The sequence below is a fragment of the Electrophorus electricus genome, chromosome 17, assembly GCF_041902795.1.
Source record: "Electrophorus electricus isolate QZ-2024a chromosome 17, ASM4190279v1, whole genome shotgun sequence".
NCBI lineage: Eukaryota > Metazoa > Chordata > Actinopteri > Gymnotiformes > Gymnotidae > Electrophorus > Electrophorus electricus.
In genome coordinates, this window is record NC_137513.1 from 5,036,596 (window position 1) to 5,062,500 (window position 25,905).

General features: G+C 47.0%; 1 protein-coding gene across 3 annotated transcripts; it reads left to right on the forward strand.

Moving 5' to 3' along the window:
• Window positions 1-235: 235 nt before the first annotated feature.
• On the forward strand, window positions 236-13,600 carry hic1 (hypermethylated in cancer 1). 3 transcript variants are annotated; one of them, XM_026997752.3, is made up of 2 exons: window positions 236-669; window positions 8,978-13,600. In XM_026997752.3, exons 1-2 carry the CDS (start codon window positions 546-548, stop codon window positions 11,182-11,184), a joined length of 2,331 nt encoding a protein of 776 aa, XP_026853553.2. In that variant the 5' UTR covers window positions 236-545; the 3' UTR covers window positions 11,185-13,600. The 3 variants fall into 3 exon arrangements, with proteins under 3 accessions (XP_026853553.2, XP_026853555.2, XP_026853554.2); XM_026997754.3 differs by lacking the exon at window positions 236-669 and adding an exon at window positions 1,177-1,453; XM_026997753.3 differs by lacking the exon at window positions 236-669 and adding an exon at window positions 2,691-3,496.
• The last annotated feature ends 12,305 nt before the right edge of the window (window positions 13,601-25,905 follow it).

A 25,905-nucleotide genomic window follows, 5' to 3' on the forward strand; every position in this document is an offset into this window, starting at 1 on the left:
ATGGCACCTCTAAACTTTAATACCAATCACTTTTTATTCTAACATTGTATTTGTTACTCTTACATTCTGATATTGTGTTTAATTGTTCAAAACCTAATTATCTGCATCATTGTGGTTGAAAACAACATTGCTCACGAGGTAGGCCTTCTCAGTCTGAGAGGTGTGTCTAAACACGAACCATCCTGGAGTGTGTGTTCATTGTACTGCATGACAACACTTCCATTACAACATAGTCCAGGAGCAGAGGTTGAGAGGGTCAAACAGGAGGACGTTATGCGCCACCTTATGATTGCTCCTGCCCTATTGTGAGTTATCTTTAACCACGGTTTCTGTCATACACAGGGCTTATGAATTGTAGACCGCACTTTGGCGCTAAAAGTGAACCGAGAAACAGACCAGGTGCAGGTGGACTTGCATCTGTCCTTTGTATAGCTGCTGCCGATCTCTGTCACCGAGGTTATCGTCAGTTTATCAAGGGAAACTGGAAGTGAAAGACAACACCTCCCCATCTTTTAGCCTGGGCTCCTGTGACTGGAACCACTCAAATGAAAGAGCAGCATCTCGGTGTCAGGCGCTTCAGAGGGAAGGGCCCTGGAACGGATGTTCATCAGCTGTTAAAGAGATTCAAAGGTGGCGGGGCAGGTGACGACGGGAACAGACTCCTGCCAGGTGAGCGTTTCTTACAGTCGGCGCTTTGATCTCGGGGCTGAACCGCAGCAGACGCAGCTAAATAAAACGAAGATGCCACTGCAGCCAGGTGAAGGGTTTGCTGAAACGCATCACTTGGCTTGAGAGGCTGAAACCTTTCTGAAGGCTTCGTTAACAGCGACAGAAACGATCAGTAATGCATCACGCCGGCGTCCACATGCTGGAGCTCTTTGCTCTGTGAACTGTAAGCTCCAGGTTCTCCAGGACAAGCCATATAATTGATTTAAATGCAAGACGTAAGAAAACCCAAAATAATGAGACCTTTAACATCATTGAGAGTTGTTAGCTTCTTTTAAAGCACTCAATGGATGTAACGTCAAATTAACTACAAATAAACCTTTGGAAACCAAGGTATGTTATGTTATATGTCCAAAGTTTCGAGAAAAAACGTGTGCATTACTGACGTTTCCGATCTCAAAGCAAAGCCCCTTGTCAAAGTCCACGTCTCCGCCATTAGGTGTCGCTGCCCGCGCGGTCGGGAGCTCGGTAGCGCAGCACGGACTGGTCCAAACGGATTCAGAAGCGTCCGGTGCAAACTGCAGCACGTGCGGAATAAAAGCGAGTGAGACGGAGAGGGCGAAAGAGGGGGACGGGTGAAGAGCACGGAGCGACATCCCAGAGGCTGGCAGCGGCCACGCAAGATCGTGTTTTGGAGAGGATTTTGGACGCGCCGGGGGATATCTGAATGGGTAAATCCTACGGAGGGAAACAGCAGCGGCGAAGGGGCATCAGACATGACTCCGAGGTGGGTAGAGCAGGCGGAAAGTTGTCACGGGCGAGCGGAATACCTGCGGCATTGTTCAGGTGCGCCTAATGGGCGAGTTCTGGTGCGCATTTTTATTAGCGGAGCTGTGGCTTGTAATAGCGCCGGCTCGGAATAGCGCCGGCCGGACCTTGTGTTTCCCACCGGGGACGTTAGCGTGTTTTTTTGTTAAAAAAAAAAAAAAGCATTCCATCTTTACGATTTGATGTAGGTTGTCTATAGAACGGCTTTTTAAATAGAAACACATAAACTATTGTTTAAAACATCCACCCAAAGAGCCAGATATCACTAAATATTAAACAAGCTAAAAGTGGTTTAATTACTCTTCGTGTACAAATAGAGGTATAAATAATGAATCAGAATTCCAGTGCTTAACTTGGTTTAAATTTAAGGGGTTTCATTTACTTGAAAGTACACGGATCGCCACGATTGTAGGCCATAGGCAGGTCTATTAATAATAACAAAAACAAAACAAGATCTTGGCAATGTTTTTCCTGTTGGAAAGCAGCTCGCTAAAGTCATACAGCATTCAGTTACTCTGTTGATTACACTAATAAGTATGTTAGATTTTTTTTTTTTGCAGAGTCTTTATTAACCTCACTAACTTTATTACATTTAACGTGTGGTGTCACTGAATGTCACTGACGAAGTCTTTCACCAACAAAATATGGACAGGCAAATAGTGGAACTTTTAAAATTTAATATAAAACTCCACATTGATCTGTCAACTGAGTACCACAGCAGGATAGCGGGCTTTTATATAACCAAAACCCACTTTATTCATATGTGCCCTACGGATTACTAGCGCTGAAATTTACAGCTATATATGTTATGTGTTAGGTATGCACAGGCCTCTCTTAGATGTACATCTAGCAGTCATGTCAGACTCCCTCAACACAAAGCATATGATGACTGCTGCTGTCGTTTATGTGTCAGGTGACTCAGAAATATGACTCTCCAAACTTATAACGAATAATGTAAATACACAATTTACATGAAAATTGTAAATGCTGACAGATATTCTAAATTCTAAATTAAATTAGATATTTTCATGCCTAAAAGACTATTAACGCAAGCAAACGTAACATACATATGAATATTTCTTTTTTCTTTTTTTTTTCTTTCTTTTTTTTTTTTTACAAAGACTTCTTTTCTTTAAAACAATGGACGATATTATCCCCGTTCTTGGCTATATATTATATCAAATTCTTCTAACTCTAGTATTTTAAGCGTCTTTATTAAGGCAAGGGTTTAGGCGCAAGGCAACTTGCTACCTAGGTAGCTGGCTGTCCAGAATTTACGTGATTTGTTTATCATAGAGAAGTAAACCATCACAATCGTTTTTATAGTGACTAAGGTGAAAACGCTTGATTCTTTTCGCGATGACTCCCGACACCTCCCAACCCCCCTCCCGCTATCTTTTAAGAAAACATAAAGGGTGTAATATATAGAAAACGCCTGTCTCTTTAAGAGAAGAAACGACATGTTGTAAAGTTCAAGTTGGGGTCACTGTAAGTTCCTGCCCTCAGCATTACCTTTTAGTTTTATTATAGACTGACATCACGCGGGGTGCTAAAACACTTACGCCTCGAAGAGCCTGCCATTATCGTCTCTATCCGAGTTATTGCTTCGACACAAAAATAGCCAAGGAAATTACTAAAATTATTAATTTTTTTTAAATCGAAGGAAACTGATGCTGGAGTAAGCACGTATTTTTATAGGAGGAGTGAGAGGTGGAGAGCGAGTAGACAATCCTGAGAGAGAGAGAGAGAGAGAGAGAGAGAGAGAGAGAGAGAGAGAGAGAGAGAGAGAGAGAGAGAGAGAGAGAGAGAGGAGGCAGGGCGAGCAACTAGAAATTCATAGCAATTAATAATAAAAAAGAGTTGGCAGTCGTGCACGGAAAACTGGCATGGTTTTTGGAGGCTGGCAGTTCAAAGTTGAAACGTCAGAAATGACTCCAAAAGACTGCTGAGATGATCATTAAGGGCGACTTAGATCGGATGGCAGAAGAGTTCGGGCATCCAGGTAACGTTACAGGCGACTTTAACGTGGTTCTATCGATTTTAATGTCGTTCTGTACATTGTAACTTATTCTTTAACGCTTTAACTGTTTCTAATAATCCTGCGATAAATTGATATTTGACACTCTTACATTAATTCTCACGTTTAGTTTGTTTTCTGTGTAAACTGTAGCCCAAATCAGAAAAAGAATCTAAATCTTAAAGAGCCTATTCTTTATTGCAAACAAGACATACATAGTGGGCTATTCTTTATATTATTAGACAAAATTAATTACAGCGTTGTTCCAAAGACTTAAAATAGCCATAGCCTTATTTCTACTGTATTCTAGCATACCTTATTATGACATAATTGTCTACCAAGTTTATATTCGTAATTGGGTTAGTAGCCCACAGCTCCAGAGATGGCAGTAGGTAGCTAATTAAGGTGTTTGGAAACACAGGACACCAGCCTTATTCTTTTAGTGTATTGTGGTGTATCTTCCGTGGTTTCTTATTTCAGGACTAGCTGCCCGTCAAAGCGGGGTCACAACACAGACTAGATGTTAAGTAAGAATGCATGCTGTTTCATTTGCACACGTTTCGGTTTCAGAGATCGGCGATTCTAGCTCGCCCGGTAAAGAGACGGACAGTAACGAGAACGCCATGGTAAAATTGAGTGAAAATCTTTCGGTTTGTTTGGATTATTAATAATTGTTGGTAAAGCACATATGAGACTGGCCTATGAGGGATGCTAACTGACTTTTGTTGTTCTAGTGTCAAAACAAAATCATTTAGTGGACTTATGAATTATTTAAGATATTTAACCAGGATGGCATACGCAGCTTCCAGATCTGTCTTGAGGGAATCCGGTGTAAGACAGGAAAATATGTTAATTGTATTACCAAACCTTGTGACAGTGACTTGGACCCAGATGGTGTGGGTGAGATCAAGAAAAAATGGACTTTTATTTAAAACATATAAATTACAGGCTATGTTTACTGTAGGTTGATTTTCTTTTTTTTTTTGGTGTAACGGTAGAATTCAATGCATAACTTAACCAGAACAGTCATGGAACTGCACACAGCAGCAAATGACAAGATGGTCCGAGGAGGTCAGGACACTGCGGCGGGGCGCTTTTAAACGCTCGGGTCTTTCACTAGATTTTCAAAGTGCTTTCCGTAACCAGAACACAGACATTTTAAACTGTTTTGGTTCTGAGGAAATTAGAACGGATGCGTCCACTTAAAACTGGTATCTCGTCGTTGACAATAAAACTATATTAACGGGACAGTTAAAGGTTGTCTTGCCTGCAGAATTTATGAATGAATTGTCTGTCCAGTACTGAGAAAACTTGAAAGAGGCGCTGCCTAATTTTAGAATCTATTAGAAACGTATGTTCAAATGCAAAAAAAAAAACAAAAAAAAAAAAACCACACAAAAAAACACGGATAACATAAGGACACAGAATGTAACAGTGATTTCATGCATGAACCGCTTCGACTGAAAGTTCAGGCGTGTTGCTGCACCTTTAAATCGCTTCATCAGTCGCGCGATAGGAATCACCAAAAGCAACCATCCTGTCTTTTGGACCAAGCGGTATGGGAATAAACTGGTCTCGAGCTGTTTTATGCAGATGCAGTTTTAGATTCCACTCTCTCTCTCTCTCTCTCTCTCTCTCTCTCTCTCTCTCTCTCTCTCTCTCTCTCTCTCTCTCTCTCTCTCTCTCACACACACACACACACACACACACATACACACACACAAAAACAAAAACAAAAAACCGTCCTGAAAGGTCGTATGTGTACGTTCACTGTGTCAGATCGCTTTTGAGGATACGCTGTGAGGCGCTGGTGGAGCTTTGTCATAAATTAATCCATCGCTGCCTATGCTGTTGTGGTCTCATAAACAAATAATTAGTTTAGCACGTCAAAGAGCAATAAAGGATAACTTTTCATGCCATGTTTCGTAATATACCAGACTAAATAACTTGGTTATTGTTTAGGCCTAAAAATGTAATATACACATTAGAAAACAAATGAAATACTCATGTTATCACGTCATTTAACTTTTATGTTCAGCTCACCTTTTTAGCCATCTTAAAGTGAGATTTGAAAAGTTTCAGAGGCTGAATACAAAATTATGAAAACCTATATAAAGTATATAAGTATATATATAAGTATATAAAGCAAGATATGAATTGCTGTACATGCATAAAAGGTCTCCGTCAATAATTCGGTAAAGTGAAGGATAGCCTAAATCTCTAAGGGAGGATTCGTTTGTGGTGAAGATCTGACAGACCGAGGGCGGGGAGAGGGGAAGTCATAGGGTGTACTGCGAACGAGCAGACCCCTCAATTTAAACCCTGCCTTACCCCTAAACCAAAGAAGTGACATCGCAGACAAAACACAGGGCTAATGAATACCAAACCGTCTAAAACATGACCCATGGACAGTCTTAAACCAAGACGATGTACCATACCAAATATAGCAAACGTTCCCTCACATTCAGACCATATATTACGGATATGGGTATTGACATTTTCAATAAATCTGAGACTACTAGATCCTAAAGACAGACTCTGTGTTCACAATTTATTACGTCTATTAAAGTGAGCCATTTCTTAAATGCAACATGTAGTGGAAGACGTATTATTGAAATGAGATTTTGGGACCACGTAGTTTTTACATTTTACTTTGACTTTGGTTTTAGATAAATTAAGCGGTCTACTAGAAACCCACGAGAAAGGCCAACATGCAATTATTAGAAGCGTATTGTAGGCCATAATAAGCTTGAGAAAAGACTGATATACATCTAATCACCGTTTTGAGATGTACAGGCGAGGCCCTCAAGACGATGTACACGAGAGGATATAACTGTTTACGCGTGGTGTTCAAACAAAGGTTTTTAAACATGATTTACTTGTGCTACCGCTTCCTTTTTGACTTCATGGTTTGAGCGCCCGATAAAGAAAAGAGCGGATGTATTTTGCTTCAACCGACAATGGAAAAGTAAAATTTGATATTACCGGTTGCTTTGCTGATTGGTCCTGTTTTATTTTGAGTCTCTTTACTCCCAGAAACAAGACGACTCTAGCACACTTACTTTGAACAGTCTGCTTAACAGCAGTTCACAGAATCTCTTCCACACACACAATATTCGCTGAGGACAGTTCAACGAAAAACCTATGACTTTCCAGGCAGTCATAGTTGTTCTTCATGGTTTTCCCAAGCGACTGCGCTCAAAAAAAAAAAAAAATGCAAAAATGGTCCCTTCACATTAAAATACACCTGCAAATAATGAGACGAGTTCGCGGGCATCAGGGGTCGAGATAAGAATGGAAAACACTGTGGTGTCCTTTTTACTGAGAGGTGTTTTTTTTTTCAACTACGGCCAGGAGTGAATAGCAGGGGTGCATCGTGATTCCTACGCATAATATCGCTTCTGTGTCAAGGAAATTGTTGTCTGTGACTGCAGAATTATAGAGTACAATGTAATTTTAATAGTCAATTGTGTTTCAGCATTGCATTTATGAATATACAGCCATGTCTAATTCTATTATTTTAAAATCACGTAATATTATTAAACGCATATATAGGTTTATATAATAAAAACCTCGTCAAAGAAACAAGTACTTGACTGCAAAAAATGAAAAAAAAACAACAACAACCCCTGACTATCCTTGCCTGCTAATGATGTGAAATCTTACTGTAGCCTAATGCGAACAGGGGAACAGCGCAATTTCGCACTTTGGTACAGGTGCACTCAGGACAGGCGTTTTACCGTTTTTTTTTTTTTTCTGGGGTGGGGTATCAGTTCATCCGTGACACCTGACTGAGTATTCTCATGTTTTAAATTATAGATATATCACAGGAATATTTCTTACGACCAGTCTGTTACGTGCCAAATGGGTTCTACTTGCGCGCAACTTTGTGCATCATTTAAAGTGCCTTAACTTCCTTTCTATGCGCTGTCTCCATTCTGCGCCTCTCTGACGGCAGGTACGTTTTGCGCACCCTCACTAGCCGGGAACACTAGACAGGTTTGCGCGAAGCACCCTCTTTAGCTAAAGTGCGAGACCCAAGCGCTAGTGGGATAACTCGGGTTTTTATTTGCCCGTATGACCATTACGTGCCACTGCGTTTTCCGTCGGACCACATCGATTTTCTTTGTGGAGTGGGGGAAAAAAACAGAATAAATAATCCAGTTTTATTGCCACACATCCTAGAGTACTTAAACACGACTGAAGTAAAACGAGTGTGAACTGGTTCATGTTGGAAAATACTGTGTCGTGTCAGCGCCTTTTGTTCATTTATTGTTCAAAAGCTTGAAATTTCCACAAACTGGATGACACGCATTAAAGGACGAACGATATACAGACTTCCTTATTCTTGTAAGAAGGTTATATACAAATAAATAAACAGATGGGATGAACTGATGTCGGGATGATTGTGGCAGCCTTATTTATTTAGTTATTTAGTTCTTGTGTAGTTCTTCCCACCAGCAAAATCTAGCCCCAGGGGTCCTGGCCAATCCATCTCGTCTCACAGACAGAGCATTTGAATGTAGCAATGAACAATACATCCTGACTGAGGTTGTGATGTTTACATAAAAGGGATTAGTACATCAAACAGAGCAAAAAAACTTTGGAGAAAGTGTGGTTAACATCCTGCGTAAAAACGAGCATCTAAATTGAACGCTGATATAAGATCAGCTTTCACATCCCATTTGTGAGCCCTGTAATTTTTGATAAGATTTACAGTAAGTGTGTCTATAGTTCCTTATTTGACCGAACTGAGAGGGAGGTGAGTGTCTTAGCTTTTATTGGCCACATTTTTGTCCCCACTGGTTTATACCTGCTGTTCATCACACTTGCAAAACCTTCACTCTGACTTTGTTTAAAACTCCACACACCACCTCTGGAATTCTTTATCAGGAAGACAGCAATATGAAAACACATTTATATTGACATTTTTTCCTCAGTTTTTTTTTCTTTTTCCATCAACCACTTTTTTTTTTTTATTACGGGTTCTGAACACGGGTTCTGAACACGGGTTCTGAACATGGACCACAAAACCGCTGTTCCCGCTCTCCTTCGTTTATGGTTGATTTCAAAAGAGTCGTTTGGAGGCGCGTTTCATCGAGCTTAATTTTCAAATCTCTCTGATGCCGGACAGAAGTAAACAGTGGGTGAAGATGCATTGTTGTTTTTACACCTTCACGCTCTGCCAGGCAAACACACGCTTGGGGCCCTGGCTCAGGCGCGGCTGTCCCGACCCTCAACAATGCTCCTACTTAAAGGAGGCAGACTGCCATGGCCGTGACCTCCCGAACTCTAGTGTCATTCACAGTGCTGTTTCCATATCTCCCCAGAGCCTCTACGATATTACTCTTTCTGTGTTTTTTTCTGTAATGCATTGAGTTAGGCCTACCTGTAAACTCAGCGGTGTTCTGAGAGTCTCTCGAAGGCTGTTGCATGATGTTTCCATTTCCCTTGCTGCCATTTCAGGTGGTGGGCTGAAGACGATGCTGGATGCCATGGAGGTTCCAAGTCATGCTAGGCACCTGCTCTTGCAGCTGAACACCCAGCGCACCAAAGGATTCCTGTGCGATGTCATCATAGTGGTGCAGAATGCCTTGTTCCGTGCCCACAAGAACATTCTGGCTGCCAGCAGCCTTTACCTGAAGTCCCTCGTAGTCCACGACAACCTCATCAACCTGGACCATGAGATGGTGAGTCCAGGTGTCTTCCGAGTCATTCTTGACTACATCTACACGGGACGATTAAGCGAAGGTGACCCCACCTGTCCCACGGAGCCCAATATCGGGGCAGTGCTGGCAGCCGCCAGCTATTTGCAGCTGCTGGACTTGGTGGCTCTGTGCAAGAAAAAGCTGAAGAGAAATGGCAAATATCACCCCATGCCCCGATTTCTGCCCAGTAAGATTAGCCCCAGTGGGATGGGGGGCCGGCTGCGGGTGTCCACTCCCGTAATCCAACCTTGCTTCCCTGGTGGGGTGATGGGCAGCCATGCGCTGCGTGGCCCACCGTTGGAGGATCAAGCCCCTCACCCCATCTATGCCCCCACGCAGGGCCCGGGGCCGTACCCTTCAGCGCAGGTGGCTCTGCCCCCACAGCCAGGCCTGCGCATGACCAACGACAGGAACTGCTCACCCATCTATGGCCTGGACCTCTCCAAGAAGAGCCCCAGTTCGCAGTCCCAGCAGCACCCCAGTCACCCTCATTTGAGCCACCCCACCGACGAGGAGCCCGAAGGGGAGCTGAGCCGTCGCGCGAGCCCCCTGCTCAGCCCGAGTGAAGGCCCCGGGAAGATGGAGGCTGTGCAAGGTGCCGGGTCTCTCACGCCGCACTCATTTCCCCTCCTCAGCCAGCCACTCGCCCCCCACCTCCCCCACCTGCAGCGCTCCAGCTCCCAGGGCCAGGAGCCGTACCCCTGCCCGCCGAGCCCGGAGCCCCCCGAGGAGGCAGGGGAGCGCGGCAGGGATGGCCCCAGCATCTACCGCTGGGTGAAGAACGAGCCCCTCCTCTGCAGCGTGGACGACGAAGACGAGGAGGACGAGGACGAAATCGGAGGTATGGGGGAGCAAGATAAGGAGGCCCACCATCAGCACATGAACCACCACAAGAATGGCGAGGAAAAGCTGACCCTGAGCGAGGGAAGCTACGGTCGTGGGGTGGCCTGCGATGGAGAGGACGAGAACGGCACGGGGAGCGAGGAGACCGGCAGCAGCGAGGGCCGACCGTCGCCCCCTGGACCCCGCGGAAGATACCACATGCCTTACGAGCCAGAGAGCTTCGGGGACAACCTGTATGTGTGCATTCCCTGCGACAAGGGCTTCCCCAGCTCGGAGCAGCTCAACGCACACGTGGAGACCCACGCGGAGGAGGAGCTGAACCACGGGGCAGAGGTGGACAGCGGCAACGGCACGGGAAAACCCGCCGGCGCCAGCAACGGCCCCGCCGGCCTGACCAATGCCGGCAGCCTCCACAGCCCCTTCATGGAAAGTAAAGTGGGCCAGAACCTGCACGCGATGGGCATCGGCGAGATGATCCGCCCGTACCGCTGCTCGTCCTGCGACAAGACGTACAAGGACCCGGCAACCCTGCGGCAGCACGAGAAGACCCACTGGCTGACACGCCCGTACCCGTGCAGCATCTGTGGCAAAAAGTTCACGCAGCGCGGCACCATGACGCGCCACATGCGCAGCCACCTGGGCCTGAAGCCCTTCGCCTGTGACGCTTGCGGCATGCGCTTCACGCGCCAGTACCGCCTCACCGAGCACATGCGCATCCACTCGGGCGAGAAGCCCTACGAGTGCCAGGTGTGCGGCGGCAAGTTCGCCCAGCAGCGCAACCTCATCAGCCACATGAAGATGCACAGCAGTGCTGGCAGTGCCGGTGGGCTGGTGGCCGACGGAAAGCTGAAGATGGACTTCGCCGAGGGCATCTACCCGCTGAGCAAGTACGCGGCCGAGCATCTGGGCCTGAAGCAGGAGAAGGCATCCGAACTGCTGGCGCAGGCCTCGCAGCACCTGCTGGCCGATGCCAAGGCCATGGAGAGCCTCTACCCGCTGAGCAAGCTGACCGCCGAGCACCTGGGCCTCGCCCACGACAAGATGGACATCCTGCCCATGCCGGCCACTCCCCAGCAGCTCCACGCCGAGGCCCGCACCATTGACCGCTACTCCCCCAGCTAGAGCGCCGGACCCCGACCGTGCCTTTCGGACGCCGAGCCCGGCTATGACGTGTACCCCTATTCCGCCCGCAGTGTCTCCACTCCCACCTCAGCGTTGTTTGGCCCTGCACCTCAGACAAAGGAGGCCAGAGACTGTCGGCCAAGAAAATGCACACAGACTGCGCTGCCTTCTAACAAGTGCCTTTCTCTGCACATTTTGCAGTAAATAATTTTTTTTTCCTTTGTTGTCGTTCCTGAAAGGAGAACTGCGTTATTTATAAAATGCTCCAGACCATGGACACATTCACGTAACAGTGCGGTATTTATATAAAACAACTTCCTTTTTGTTCAACCGACGAGCCAAACAGTCAATTGATCACCAAAAAGAGGGTTTTTTTTTTTTAATTTATTTTCTTTAATTTTTTTTGTATGTAAGTAATAAGCCAAAGAAAAGAGGTCTGAACGAGAGTTGCAATCACACCCTAAACCTGTGTACTAAGTAGTATTAGTGTATATAGAATAAGAAAAAAAAAAAGCACATATGAACATCTTGCGGGGCTTCTGTCCAGTATGGAGACAGGATCCGGGACATGAGAAAAGCCACATCTTTGGGATTTTATAATAATTGGAGGACTTTTTTAAATACTCTTTGCAATACTGGATATCTCCCGTGTCTCAGTGTCCTGCTTTGCTGAGTGCCAGAGCTGTTCCGTGTAAAAGGGAGCAACTAAGTGAAGACAGTGTTTGTTCCAGCACTTTGGTAAAGTGATCTCACCCCTTCTATGCATTGATGTCGCATTTCCCTTCAGTGTAGTGAGAGTAGCCAGAGTGTCATATATATATACGCTGAATTATTTTCACGCTCAGAGCTTTAGTCCCCGTTTGTAGGTTCTGTCCCCACCAGACTTATTCCTTGATATTAGACCAAGTGCCTTGAAATGTATTAAAAAGTAGCCAACAGCCCTGTGAGCTCAGAACTGGGATGGCATCGCACATATTCCGATCATAACACAATAATCTGGGTGCCTGGGTATCTGTCCATCTGGTGTGACAGACTATGCATGGCTGTTCCCTTTAATATTTACAGCAGACCCGTGCAGCCTGAGAACTGTCCGGGAGGACGGATTGGGCCATGCAGGAGAGCAAGCGTTCGCCCATCAGCACCCAACAAACGGCAGTCGAAACCCGACACCCGAGCCAAGCTCACGGCATTCGATCAGTGACGAACAGCTTTTACAGCACACGAGCTTCTGTAATCGGAGCACGACTCCAGAGAGGCTGCGAGGGCCCGGATCGCACTGCCGTTGCGTCCAGGTTAAGGGCCAGCGGAGCGCTGTTAATGGGACGGCCGCACGGGTCAGACCGGGGCCGCCCGCTCCGACACTCGCAGGCGCATGCAGCTGCTCCTCTCAGGATAAGCGCTGTGAAATCCCCCGATTCTCCCCGACCGCCTGTGCTGTCTGTAGGCCTGAGCCCAGATTTCATGGCTGTTGAAAGATCCCTGTGATCTGCATCATGCCTGGATTACCCTGACAACACCCCCCACTATTCCGCCCATCCCATAGCCACCACCCGCCCTTAAGCTACAAACAGCACCCAGCAAACTCCAGACTCCCAAAAACTCAAAAGGTCAAGGTAGTCTTGGGGGTTTAGGTTTCTTTTTTTTTTTTTTTTGCTACATTAGTGAATAATGTATGTCAGATATAAATATATTTTATACGGCACCCTGAAGCTTATTTTTTATACTGCCAAGAACATGCTGGGCTTTTCTTATTCAATTTTTTATCAAAGAGGGGAGTTTGTTGACCACTAGAGACGATTACAACCTCAGTAGGTGAATGTGAAGACTTAAGCCATGAATGCACTGTGATAAGCCTATTAACCTTCCCAGCCTTAGGTGACTATACTGAACACGTTGTTCCAGGTGTTGGAGGCAACTGTAGTACTCCTCCTTCATCTGACTTTCTTTTGTAGCATGTCATCATATCAAGGTGTTTCGTTTCTTTTCCTTTTTTGTCACATTTCGATCGTATGACTCTTTTAATCGAAGCAAAGTGAAACTGGTGCTTACCTCAGGACCCAACCCACCCATCTCAGTATGGGGACACCAAGCTTCAGCAGTTAGCACACACACACACACACACACACACACACACACACACACACACACACACACACACACCTACCTTCTGAAAGGAGAGGCCTTTTTGAACCTGTGGTTACTTCATAAGTATGAAAATATGTTCATGTTGTCAACTTTTATTCTTTTTTAATTGTTATGTAATTATTAACAATGTTCCTTTCTGAGTAGCCTATTCAACTGTTTTATTTTCCTATGTTCCTGAAAAAATACTGTGGTCAGGTTGTATGGTAATTCACATAGCTCAACTGCCATACAAGGCAAAGGGAGTAATTAAACTGCTTTCATGCTAAAAGTTGCTACTTCTGTAATATCCCTTCCTGTACACATCAATGGACTTGCTTATGCAGCATGACCCCTGACCCCTCACACGCACCCAGAGCAGCCCTAGACGCCGACATCAGGCCGCGAGTGTTAGCGTTATGCTGTATATAAAATGCCGTGTGTTTATCAATAAGTCCCTGCCGCGATAAACACTGGCTGGTGTTGGCAGGGGAGAAGCATAGCTTCTAAAGTTGACTGACCCGTTAGCTCAGGGTGTGTCTGAAGGAGCCACAGCCGAAGCTTGGCAGACGCGTCGATGAAACCGCACACCAGGAACCAGCTTGTTCGGGCCCGAGACAGATGCTGCCTCCTCTGCTTCCACAGTGTGCTTTTAGTTGGGTGGCAGAGATTCCAAAGTTCCCGACTTAATTTTGTGAAAACACACACACACACACACACACACACAGACAGTCTGGGCACATGGGCTTGTTTGTGTCCAGAAGAGACGCAGAGCGTAAACGGGATAAAAATCTTGAGGCTCCGAACTTGACTTGAGGCTCCGAACAATATTACCACTATCAGAACAGTGATACTGGCCACTGCAGACATATTAATACACACTGAGGAGACATTATAGCCTGTATGAAGTGGAGGGGAAATAAATCTAGCATTCCCTTCACCATTTGTTAAGTCACACTGGTGATATCTCTCTCTCTCTCTCTCTCTCTCTCTCTCTCTCTCTCTCTCTCTCGCGCTCTCTCCCCCCCCCACACACACAGACACACATTTTCTCTTTTTCTCTTTTCTGCTTCTATACAAAGACAGAGAAAAACCAGCAAGACGTGCTGAAATTGATTTCCACTTCTGTTCTAGCTCTGTAAAAAACAAACAAACAAACAAAAAAAATGATCTCTCTTCTCTGAGCTGCTGTTCGGTGTATGTGTGTGTGTGTGTGTGTGTGTGTGTGTGTGAGATGGGCATTCGTGCTGACGTGACCCGTAGGCAGTGGAGCAGACGTGAACAGAGGAGTCGGCCCTTTGGCTCGGTAGCGGCAGCGTGCGGAGCGTGTAGTGTGGTTCTGTTCAAAGATAGAGAGACTGATGGAGTGAGAGAGCGAGGGAGCAAGAAACAGAGAAAGACAGAAGGAAAGAGAGAGTTTTGCATGTTGCGTGGGGAGGGAGGCAGAGGAGGCTCCAGTTGTCCTGCGTGTGGAACACTAACAGACGAGAGTCCAGCCTACTGAGGAATGCGATGTCTGCTCTCCTCACGCTTTGCTATTCTTTACTCCTGCTCCTCCTCCTTCCTCTTCTTCATGCTCTTTTTTAAAACACTTTTTGAAAAAGCAAACAGGGGCAGTATTCGACAGATTACGGAGGGTCATTAACCCTCTGGTCCTCGTGCTCAGAGTGGGCCAAGTGAGGCAGCACGAGACCTGCGAGGTGAAGTGAAATATGTGGAACAATATTCCGCGGTAACCATACTTCATAAATAGGTCCAATGGAAATATCCCCCTCCGTCTGAGGAAGCTCCCTCAGCCGGATCAGCAACCAAAGCTCGCCGGAGCCAGCCTTAATGTTTATATGGATGGAATCTACTTAGCCGAGAGAGAGTCCGCAGGACGTGTAAACAGCCAAATCAAAAGCTTACTGCTGCGTTACTGCTGGGGTCTGAAGAATGGCTTTGGGGTTCCGCTCGGAGGCGTGACTCTCCACGGGTTGGTCTCCAATGGCAGAGCTCAGAGGCGTCCATTTGACCATACGCACTCACGTGCTTCTAAGATTAACCCAGAGATTCTCAGAAGTCTCATATGCATTATCTCATAGCCTTTATCTCCTCGGAATCACTAGTTTCCTTGCGACAGCTTCTGCTTATTTTTGCAAGTTTTTACCACGTGTTGATATGGGCTAGGCCCTGCGGCAGGGCGTGCCGCCCGGCCCGAGCTGCCCACACGGAGCTGCGACGCACCTGCCTGCCTGCCTCAGCGGGGCGGACCGGGAGAGGTGGGGAGGGGGCCCGGAGGGAGCTCTCGGACACACTCCACGCGCCTTCGGCTGCGCGCCGCTGTTTCATCGTTTCACGCAGACGTTTTTGGAGAAGTCGCGCTCTTACGCTAGCACCCGCACTCGTAGCCTCGGCCTCCGACCAGCCTCCTCACCGCCCCAACCCTGCTGCTCCGATGCTAAATCAGCATTTTCTTTCTCACTGCCCTCGAAGCACCTTGGGGGTCTTCCAAGAACACCCTCCCACCCCAAACGGCTGATCTACGGCTCTGACCCCTAACCCGCGACCACACCTTCCCATCCAGCTGTTCTTCTAGCTGAAGGCAGTTGTCTAAATGTTTATGTGAGCGACTGCACATGCCCCCCCCAATCGAGTTGCGCGGTAAACCCCCAAAGCATGTGTCCTGTGTTCTGTTTGGGGCAAGACTGTCCAAATGAAAAGCAGACAGAACTATTGTCTCAGACTTAATAAGTGTACAATTATGCCAGAGCCAGGAATGAAAGAGGAGCGTTCATGGAGGAGCTGGATGACGGAACAGGGAGGCGCGCAGGGCGAACGAGAACACGCTCTGAAAGGTGTCAGCAGTAGGCTGGAGTAGAACACGCGTAGGCCCTGCACAGCTCGGGTCCATAGCGCAGCTGGGTTTGGCCAGTCAGACAAGGCACGGCGAGGACGCGAACGCGTCTGAGCTCCAGAGTGAAACCGAGTTCATGGAGAGACAAGATTAATGTGCCTCTCTGTTTTCCAGGTAGTTCAGCTCACTTGTCATCCTGTGGGACGGGTTTGGACTCTTCACCAGGGCCTCTCGGTGACTCTTAAATAAAGTTCCTGGTGCATTTTGGTTCAGGTGTTGTTGCGAGGTTCTTTCTTTTTCTTTCAGCGTGGCATTGAATGACAGCGTCGCAGTGAACATGGCTTACCTTTCCATTTTACGGCTTGTGCCCAAAGCGTGGGGTATCGCGTTACCAGGCTCTCAAATGATCATCCCCCAACCTTCCCACGGCAAGGGCAGGCGGTGCGCGTGCCTGGACCGAGAAGCCGTGGGCGCCAGTGGCTCTTCCGTCATGTTTGCTTTGGACTTCTCCCCGGGCTGTACCCCCTCTGGGCTTTGAGGCAGGCAGTGCCGTGCAGAGCGGATCCCTCGGAGTGCGCGGGCGTATGTGCACGGACAGGCGGGGCTGCGCGGTGCCCGTGAATTCGCTTGGGTTTATAGCACTGGCTCTAGTGCAGCCACAGTCCAGCCTGCCATGGAATCCGTCCAAACATGTAAACAACAGGCAAAGTTTAACATGAGGAGAACAGAATGGCAGAGCAGAGAGCCTGATATTATCACGAGGCTGATAGATGTACTCACACACACGCACGCACACACATGTGCACACACACACACACTCACTCACACACACAGACACGCGCACGCACACACACACACACACAGCTGGATGGCAGGGAGCTCTGTCATTGCACTCTCTTCCAGATTAGGTCAGATTTAATTAGGCTGCCTGGCTCTTTTTGGAGTGTCACTTTGAGTTTGAAAAGCCATTACTAAAACACAAGCTGTGTTTCTGTGAGGGTGAAGCAGCGAGGAGGCCGGCCAGAACCTCACCAAAACGGCCGAGAGGCCTCCGCACGCACGCGCGCACGCACGCACGCACGTGCCCACACATACATGCACACGTTTATTCTGCAAAATGAAATCACTGCATATTAAAACAAAGACCGAAAAGCAATAGTGCTGAGGTGTGTGCGTTTTGTGTGTGTACACATATATACAGGCAGAGAAAGGCACGATCTGATTCTGAGGCATTTACACAGTAATCACATTAAGACTTAGACACAGAAAGAACAGAAAAACCCCTCAGCCATCAGCTGACTGTGGATGTTCCCATTGCTTTGCAGCCAACAAACACACCAGCGTGTCTGTTTGGATTTCAGTGATCACCAGTACTTCTTGTTCTGAACCTATTTCAAATATAACACAATTTAATACATCATTTTCAAGTGCTTTTTGCAAGATTTATGTGACTCCAGAACTCAAAAAAGAAATAAAACAGCAGTATTTTTCTACATTACATCGATAATATTGTTTTCATTTTTTTTTACAAATTGCTTTTAGTGAAATGAATGTATTTATTGCATGTCAAAAGTTTTGTCATAGGTTTTAATGTTTTTGTTTAAATTTCACTGGTGTATTATGTTCTTTTTTATTAGGCTTTTATTTTAAAAGCCATGCCGATTTTTTTGTTTATTTGTTTGCGTCTGTATTTTAAATCAATTTGGCAATAAAATGTATTGCATATTGGTTTCACAAGTCTTGTCTCTACTTTTCATTATAGAAGTGAAAGTTAATTTTGTTCATGGCATTATATCAAGCGATAATAACACAGACAGCTAAACAGAGTTCTTAATTCATTCGTTGCAGCACTTTTCCCCACATTAGCATAAGCGTATAAAGGTTATGTGGTGCTGTTTCGAGGAATCTCCTCTAGTCCAGAGTTCTGCACAGCAGAGTGAGTGAAGAACTCGGAGCGGAAAACGGGAAGTTTCAACGAATGTCGTAAACTGCTAAAGGTCCACATGAAACAGTAACCCGATCAATTACTCTGTCAGCAGAGTCCAAGCGAGAGCAGCTCCTAAAACTGGTCAGAGCACGCGATCGTCTTCACGCACGCACGCACGCACACACACACACACACACACACACACACACACACACACACACACACACACACACACACACACACACACACACACACACACACACACGCGCTTGCTTACTTGCTGGTGAACTGTTCGAGAGAAATGTCGAAATATTTCATGAAAATATCAGAAACGTTATCACGTCCAGGCCTTTGCCACGTGTAGCTTATAGAGAGCGCATGATTAAAAAAAAAAACAAAAAAAAACAAGAAAAACTGAGTCCAATTTCAAGAGCGCTAATGAAGTCATAAAAAGTTTAGAAAAACAAGCGGGGGCAGAGACTGGAGGCGAGATTCCAGGATCTTCAGCAGGACGTTACAGAACCAGAGCACTTAAGACATGAAGATTGTTTCAGGGATGCAGCCAAAACTGCAAAATCCAAACGTTTGTGCCTGTTTCTGCAGATCTGGAGCTGCACAGTGTTGCTTTCGAAATGTACTTGGTCCTGCACTTGTTAACTAAATCCATTCATCACTTTATTTGCTACAGACATGCTGAAGTCAATTTTACGGTGAAGGTGGTTTACTGTATATTAGACTTTGTCGAGAACAGACAGCCGCACTTGTAGTTTCTCTGTGATGGCTAAATAAAAACAAGGAACTACAATAGTAATTAAAATGGCCACAATGAAAAATGTGTTTTTACAGGAAACATATTGTTTCAGTTATAGTATTTCTTTTTTGAGTGAGAACCACTTAGTGAGGTTATTAGAGCTGGTTCCTGTACATTTACAGTATAATCACAAAACATAAACATCAACTGTCTTTGCATCACGAATAACACTTTTGGATCAACTTGTATGTTTTCCCACTATTAGCAGCGCTGATGAGACAGGCTGTGTTCATCAGGCTCTGATCAAAGACACTGTAAAATTAAAAGGTCAATAGTCTAAACACAAAATTAGTCTCAACACAAAATGATCAAAAACTCCTGAAAAGTTGCAGTTATTCTTCAAAATTAGCAATAGAACCATGGCGGAAAGGGAATACCACCTTTGTGTAATTTTCTCACTCAGTTTTCTCACTTACACTCCAATGAAACGTGAGTAAGTGATTCACTTTGTGTACTTATCAATATTTTTATCACCATTACAAAATAGGTTTGAATTATGAAGTTTCAATGGGGCAGGCCAACTACTTACTACTGGGGTCCCCTTGTGGCAGCAATAACATTGGATTATGGGTAAATTTTAAAATCTATTTCCTAGACGTAGAAATAAATGTGATTAATATAGGGAGAAAGAGATTTGGCTAGACTGATCGTACCATAAAATGGAACGAATTCCAGAGGCAGCTGATTTTGACTGGCTGAAGCTATGGGTGATTTAGCCTGTTAGCCGTTAGCTTTGCTTTAAGAGCGAGTGGTACGGCACTAAGCCAGGTCTCAGTGCCAGGCTTTCACAGGAGTCGCAGGGGATTGTGCTGGATGACTGCCCATGCTGCCATGGGGCATTATCAAATGCCATAGGTCAGAGGTGTCTGGTGTCAGCGGGCAGAATGTGGTGCCACTGCCTGGTTCAGGTTTGCTAATGTCAAAGGGCATGGAGGAAAGTGGGCACCGGTGTACATGGTCACTGGTACGCTGGTGCAGCCAGCCAAATATGCATGTATGACACACACACACACACACACACACACACACACACACACACACAGAAGGTCACATGCTCTCAAGAATTAAAAAAACCTTTTTTTAACTAAAAACTACAAAACTAACTACATCACCTAAAAAAGTGAAAAGATGATTGTATTTATAAACACAGAACCTTTTCCACACCCTTGACAGTGGCAGTGTTTGTGAGTGTGTCTGTGTTTGTATGTGTGCGTGCCACCTCTGTCTGAGGGTACTGTGGAAGGGCAATGGTGTGCATTGCACTCACAGCATCTTCACAGCGAGGGGAACAGCTCTGTCCGAGCCAAGTGAAAGAGTACACACACCTGCCAACCCAGCATGCACTGCATAGCTACAGCTGAAACACACATGGATAACTCAACCAGGTCACTGAAGGGTTTAGCCTTTTGGCTGGCGCTATATACACATTATCCACTATATAAACATTATGCTCTTGTTAGCATTGTCTTACTAAAAGTATAACTTTTATCACCCGAAATGTTGCTTGCATTAAATGTATGTCCACCTCTAAATCAAGAACACAGTGTCATTGATGAGAAGAGCTACTATGAGACTGCCATGTTGTGGTGGATTTCTTACTTGGTATTTGTGAGTGAGTGAGTGAGTGAGTGAGTGAGTATCTGTGTTGATACAATAAAGTTCCATAAAGCACTTTACACCAAAAAGTCTGTGGACATGAACTGACAAAACTTTGTCCTTCAAAACCAACAGTGTCCCCAACAGCAGTAGCACTGCACCAAAGCCAACAGGCAGAAGGAAGGGATGGATGGAGAAAGAGAGGGATGGAGGGAGGGAGCCAGAGAGGTACAAAGGGTGAGAACAGGAGTAGTTGGAGATCAGAAGGTCAGGAACGAGCACTCGGACAAAAGAAAATGTGTCAGGAAGGAGGGATCTGAGAGAAGTCAGTGACGCATCGCCGTTTCCTTACAAAAATCTCTCTTACTAAATGTTGCATATGGTTAGAACCTGCTCTGATTAGTCTTAGGTTTATACATGTGTTAAAAAGACTCTGACCCACATTAGCTTATGGTATTCATGAAGAATGTTACAGGTCCGATTATTCAACAGAAAAAGAAGCAATGCAGCTTTTATACTCTGGTTCATTCGAATTGCCATAAATTGCCATAAATCAAGGACCTGGAAAAGGATACTGGCTTCCTACCTAATTTCCTTCGGAGTATCAGGAAATGGCAAAGTGAGAAGGGAGAGAAGTCAGAGTTGAAGTGTTTGTGGCTGTGAAGAGGGCATGGGTGTGAATATAACCATGCCACTTCCTGTCACATGTCTGTGGGTATCTACCTAAGAAAATCCACCCATCCTGTGCACCAGAGGTGTTAAAACAAAAACTGGAGCACTTTTACTTAGACACACATACAGACTTTTACTTACAGATACACCCACACCCACCCACCCACACACACAAACACACAGGCACAGCTGCACATTGTGATGAATAAGTGATATGGGATTGTGCCATACTGAGGTGCAGTGATGTGCAGGGAGGAAGGAGACGCAGGCCAGACGCAGGCCAGACGCAGGCTAGACTCAGCGTTGACCACGGGCAACAGAAACCAGGGATTAGTGGGTATGAGAACAGTAGCTATGCAGCCTTTCTCTCTCTGTTTTACACACACACACACACACACACACACACACACACACACACACACACACTCACACAAACAGGCATAAGGTCAGAAAGGTGTGATCAGCATGTAAATAACATGGTGTTACATGGACTATGTGTGTAGGCTCAAGGTGTGAAGGTATCAGTCTAAGGCAATACTGGCTCTTTGATGTTGCACTCTTCTTCAGTGGACTTTGGCTGGGCTGATGTATGTTCAAGGTCTCTCAGGGTCTCTCAGGGTCTCTCCGGAGTGTCTGGTGCTCCTGTGCCCCGTATGGAGTTCCGTCAACGTGCACAAGATGACACCAGGTTTATTAACTCCACCATCTCTTAGAGCCCTATGATGGGGTGGATCTGGGCCCACGGCGTGTTGCCCTAGGTGCCGGCAAATGTGAGAATGCTGCATTCTGGGTGTTAGATCTACACACACACATACACACACACACACAGGCATAAGGTCAGCACAATGGAAGGCGATATGTGGGAGAGCTCAAGAAAGAAATTCATGCTGTCTCACCAAGACCTGACAGAAATGGGCGCGGCCACAGAATTTACACGGAATAAGGCATCTGTGACCCATGATAATGCCGTAAATTGCTTTTGGTTGTAAATTTGCAATTGGTGAGCAATGTGAGGTCATGCGGCATTTTGCAAAATTCAGAGAAGACACAGAAACAAACAGCTCAGTGTGTAACATTCAAGGAGCTGCCTGTTGATTAGGTAGACCAACTGCAGAGGTGAGCTAGAAGATACAAGCCACTTCTTTCTTGCTGTCTGCCATGGTTCCACTGGTCAACACAACATACACGGGGTACAGCCAGGTATAAAGGTCAATGCTAAAAAACTTCACCACAATAACGCAGGCAGTGAGGATCACAATGTCCGTCTGTTTGGTACAGACGCCAAGTAGTTGTACTTAATGAGTGTATATGTGTGAATGTATATGCCTCAAGAAGGGAGGGTGTCTTGGTGTGCGTGTATGTGTGTGTGAAAAAGTATGTAAGAATAAGTGTGTGTCATGGTGGAGATTAGGTCTCCCATTAGTAAGACTAACTGGCCAGTGTTTGTGTGCACAGTAAACAGACAGAGAGCGATGGTCCCTTATGTGTCGCACTGTGACTGATAATGCTCTGCACAACAGTACACACGGGCCACGCATGTGTTGTGTGTGTGTGTGCGTGCGTGCGTGCATCAAGGTCTTTTTATAACTGGAGCACGTCTCTCTCTCTCTCTTTCTATTATGTTGCCTGCTTGTACCCTGCACTTTACCATGGTGGCCTCCTCTGTGTTTCCTATGCCAACCACAACTTGTCTCTCTCTCTTTCTTTGGTGTCTGGGGGCGAGGCACACGCTGCCTCTGTCTTGTTGCTTCCTCGAGGCGCTTGGCCACGTAACCCCCCCGAGGATTACGTGTCCCTCAGTTGATCTGTACGGCTCAGGAAGGTCTTCCGCAAAACCGAATCGGAGGCCCAGTCATGGAGCAAATCTTCACACAGCCTCACTCCCCCATGTGTGTGACGGGTAAGGAGCGAGAGCGTGAGGGAGTGTGAGGGATTCACGCTGGATAGGGAGCGGAGGAGCTGATGTGAGAGCTGTGAGCATGGGAGAGACTGTGAAGCTCTCCTCTCACGCGCAAAGCACACGAGGCAAGCGAACAAATCAGAGCTCTGGCCATGCTAGATAGCTGTGTGCCATTAAGAAGAGTATCGTGTTAATCGAGCGATACATTAGAAGAACATGAGTCACTAGAAACAGCATTAAGCAGTTGGAGTCACTGGTGTGAACATCACAAACTGGCTTGCAAGGGTGGGTTCAAATGTGTGTGTGTGTGTGTGTGTGTGTGTGTGTGTTTATGTGGGGGATGTATGTGCATCTTTAGCTACTCTGCCCCAGTTTACTGGCAGAGGCCCTGAAGTCTGTGCTAAGAGTCACGTCCCAACTAGAGAGAGACAGAGATAGAGAGAAAGACAGACAGACAGAGAGAAAGAAGCTGTGAGAAACAGCAGGAGGAAAGACGAGTGGGCGTAAGGGGCATGCGGAGCAAGGCACAGGAAGTGCAGAAAGACGAAGAGAGCAAAGACAATGAGACACTTGCCCCCGCTACCGTGAAGGGGAGAGGAGGAAGACGAGGAAGAGGAGGAAGAGATGATAGGGAAGATCATAGGAGGAACACGGGAAGAGCCTGGAGAAGGAGAACAGGGTGTTGTGTGTGTGTGTGTGTGTGTGTGTGTGTGTGTGTGTGTGTGTGTATGTTTGGCACCAGCAGGCAGAGAGATAGTGTTGGTTAAGCTGGCCGGACGTGTGTGTTTGTGTTTGACTGAAGAGGGATGTGAAACACACAGACCCCTCACTGGCTCAACTCATGGCCTGGAACCGTGCCATTACCACGATGGACATGAACACACACGTTGCACACACACACACACACACACACACACACACACACACACACATACACGCACGCACACGCACCCACGCAAACACACAGACGCTTCTCTTTTGCAACAAATAATCAGCTTTTGAAGACTTGCAGTTGGTCTGGTGCATCTTCGCCGATTCTGTCGTGTAAGCTTGGGATTGCCATCTCTGAGCCCCAGCCCGGCACACAGCTGAGAGATATCAGTGCTCCGCTTCACCGCCCGATGCAGGAAAATGAAATCGCTCAAGGCTACGGCAGCATCCCCAAACAGGATGACCCCCGGCCCGAGTTCACTGGCGAATCTGGGAGCTCGCGTACGCCGATGCCTCTCGCCAGGAAGCCGAGGGCCTGCCGTCCCTCGTGGGCGGTCCGCTCGGGAGTCGCGGGCGGCCAGTGGCCAGCTGGTGACTCATCCCTCACCTATTTATAAAATGGCCATTAAGCCGCGAGAGCTGGAGCGGAGGAATGTAAACGTGCCCCGCTGCAGACCTCCACTTCCTGCCGGGAGGGTCCCGGCGCAGGCTGTCGCCGTTCCGTTACGGCGTTGCGCCTTCGTGAATTGTCAGTCTCCACCCCCCCTCCAAGTGCTCCTAGTCCATGCCCCCTGCCACTGGAGAATTCCTCCACTTCCTGTCCTCTGCTCTCCCCGGGGTGTCCCTGTTGCCTCGCAGGAGCCACAGTATGGCATCATGACCCCCCCCAGCCGATCAGCTGCTGCTGGGACAGGCCGGACAGACCCTTTGAGGGTGGGGTTGGGGGGGATGTGTTACACAACCAGGGGGCTGCTCACCATTGTTCCCAGTGTGGGAGGCAGAATAATGTCAGAGGGGTCTGTGTGTGGGTGTTGGGTGTGGGGGTGTCAAGGTCCCAGGCAGAGTGTGGTTATATTTAGCAAATAAACACCCAACATGTTGATGTGCACCTTTGTTTGTTCCTGTGATTATAGATATATGACTAACAGCAAATTCGGTGTATGATTAATTCAGTATATAATTAGATGTCAGAAAAAGGAGATAACATCTTTTTCTCTCCCCGACAAGGTCTATCTTTAGCTATACAGTATTTGCATGCGGTTGGCAGGGTCTCTGTTCCAGCAGCCGTGCGTATGCGTGTGCGTTTGTGTACTGTATGCTGGCAGTGCAGGGGTTAAATCTGCCTGTAGAGGGCCGGAATGTCTTGGCTATTTCCTGCGGGCTGCCCAACCCTGACCTGTTGGCCCAGACCAGGCACACACACACACGTAGACAGCTGACCTGCACTTCCTGTCAGACAACAACACCCCCCATGGCTCCTCACACAAACACACACACACACACACACACACACACACGCACGCGCGCACTTTCATTCCTGCCTTCTGCAGACGGTTTAGTCTGGCCCCTCCGACGTTACAGGTGCTTCTGTGCACTGCACCGCTCTGTGCTCAACCAGTCGCATTCGGGTCAGAGGTCGTCCAGGCCTGTCGCCCGTGCTCGACCCGCCCCCCTGAGGCACATGCTGTGACCCCACCGCCCCCTCCTGCCCCCGCCCGTGTTTGGACGCGGCGCTCAGCGGGCGGCACTTGTTCCAGCGTGGCCGGGGCCATCTGCGGCCGAGCCCCAACGGAAGGTGTCAGGAAACGGGGCCACAGTTAGCCATAACAATAAAGGTGAGTTCACCTATTCTACTGATCCTCTGTAGGCCTGTGCAAGTGTGTGTGTGTGTGTCTGTGCGAGTGTGTGTGTGTGTGTGAGTGTGAGTGCGTTGTTGTTGTTGTGTGTCTGTTTTGTCCATTATGGCTGCCGTGTTGTGTTCCGGCCTGGCGCGTACTACGTGTCTCGGGCTTGTGTGTTGCATCTCCCGCACGGTGCGCGCCACGCTTCCGCCCATAGCTGAGGCCTGATGTCAGGCTCAGCGGGGGACGTAGAGCGGAAGCCTGCCAGGGGCGAAGACAGACAGGAGGAGGATGACATGTGACCCA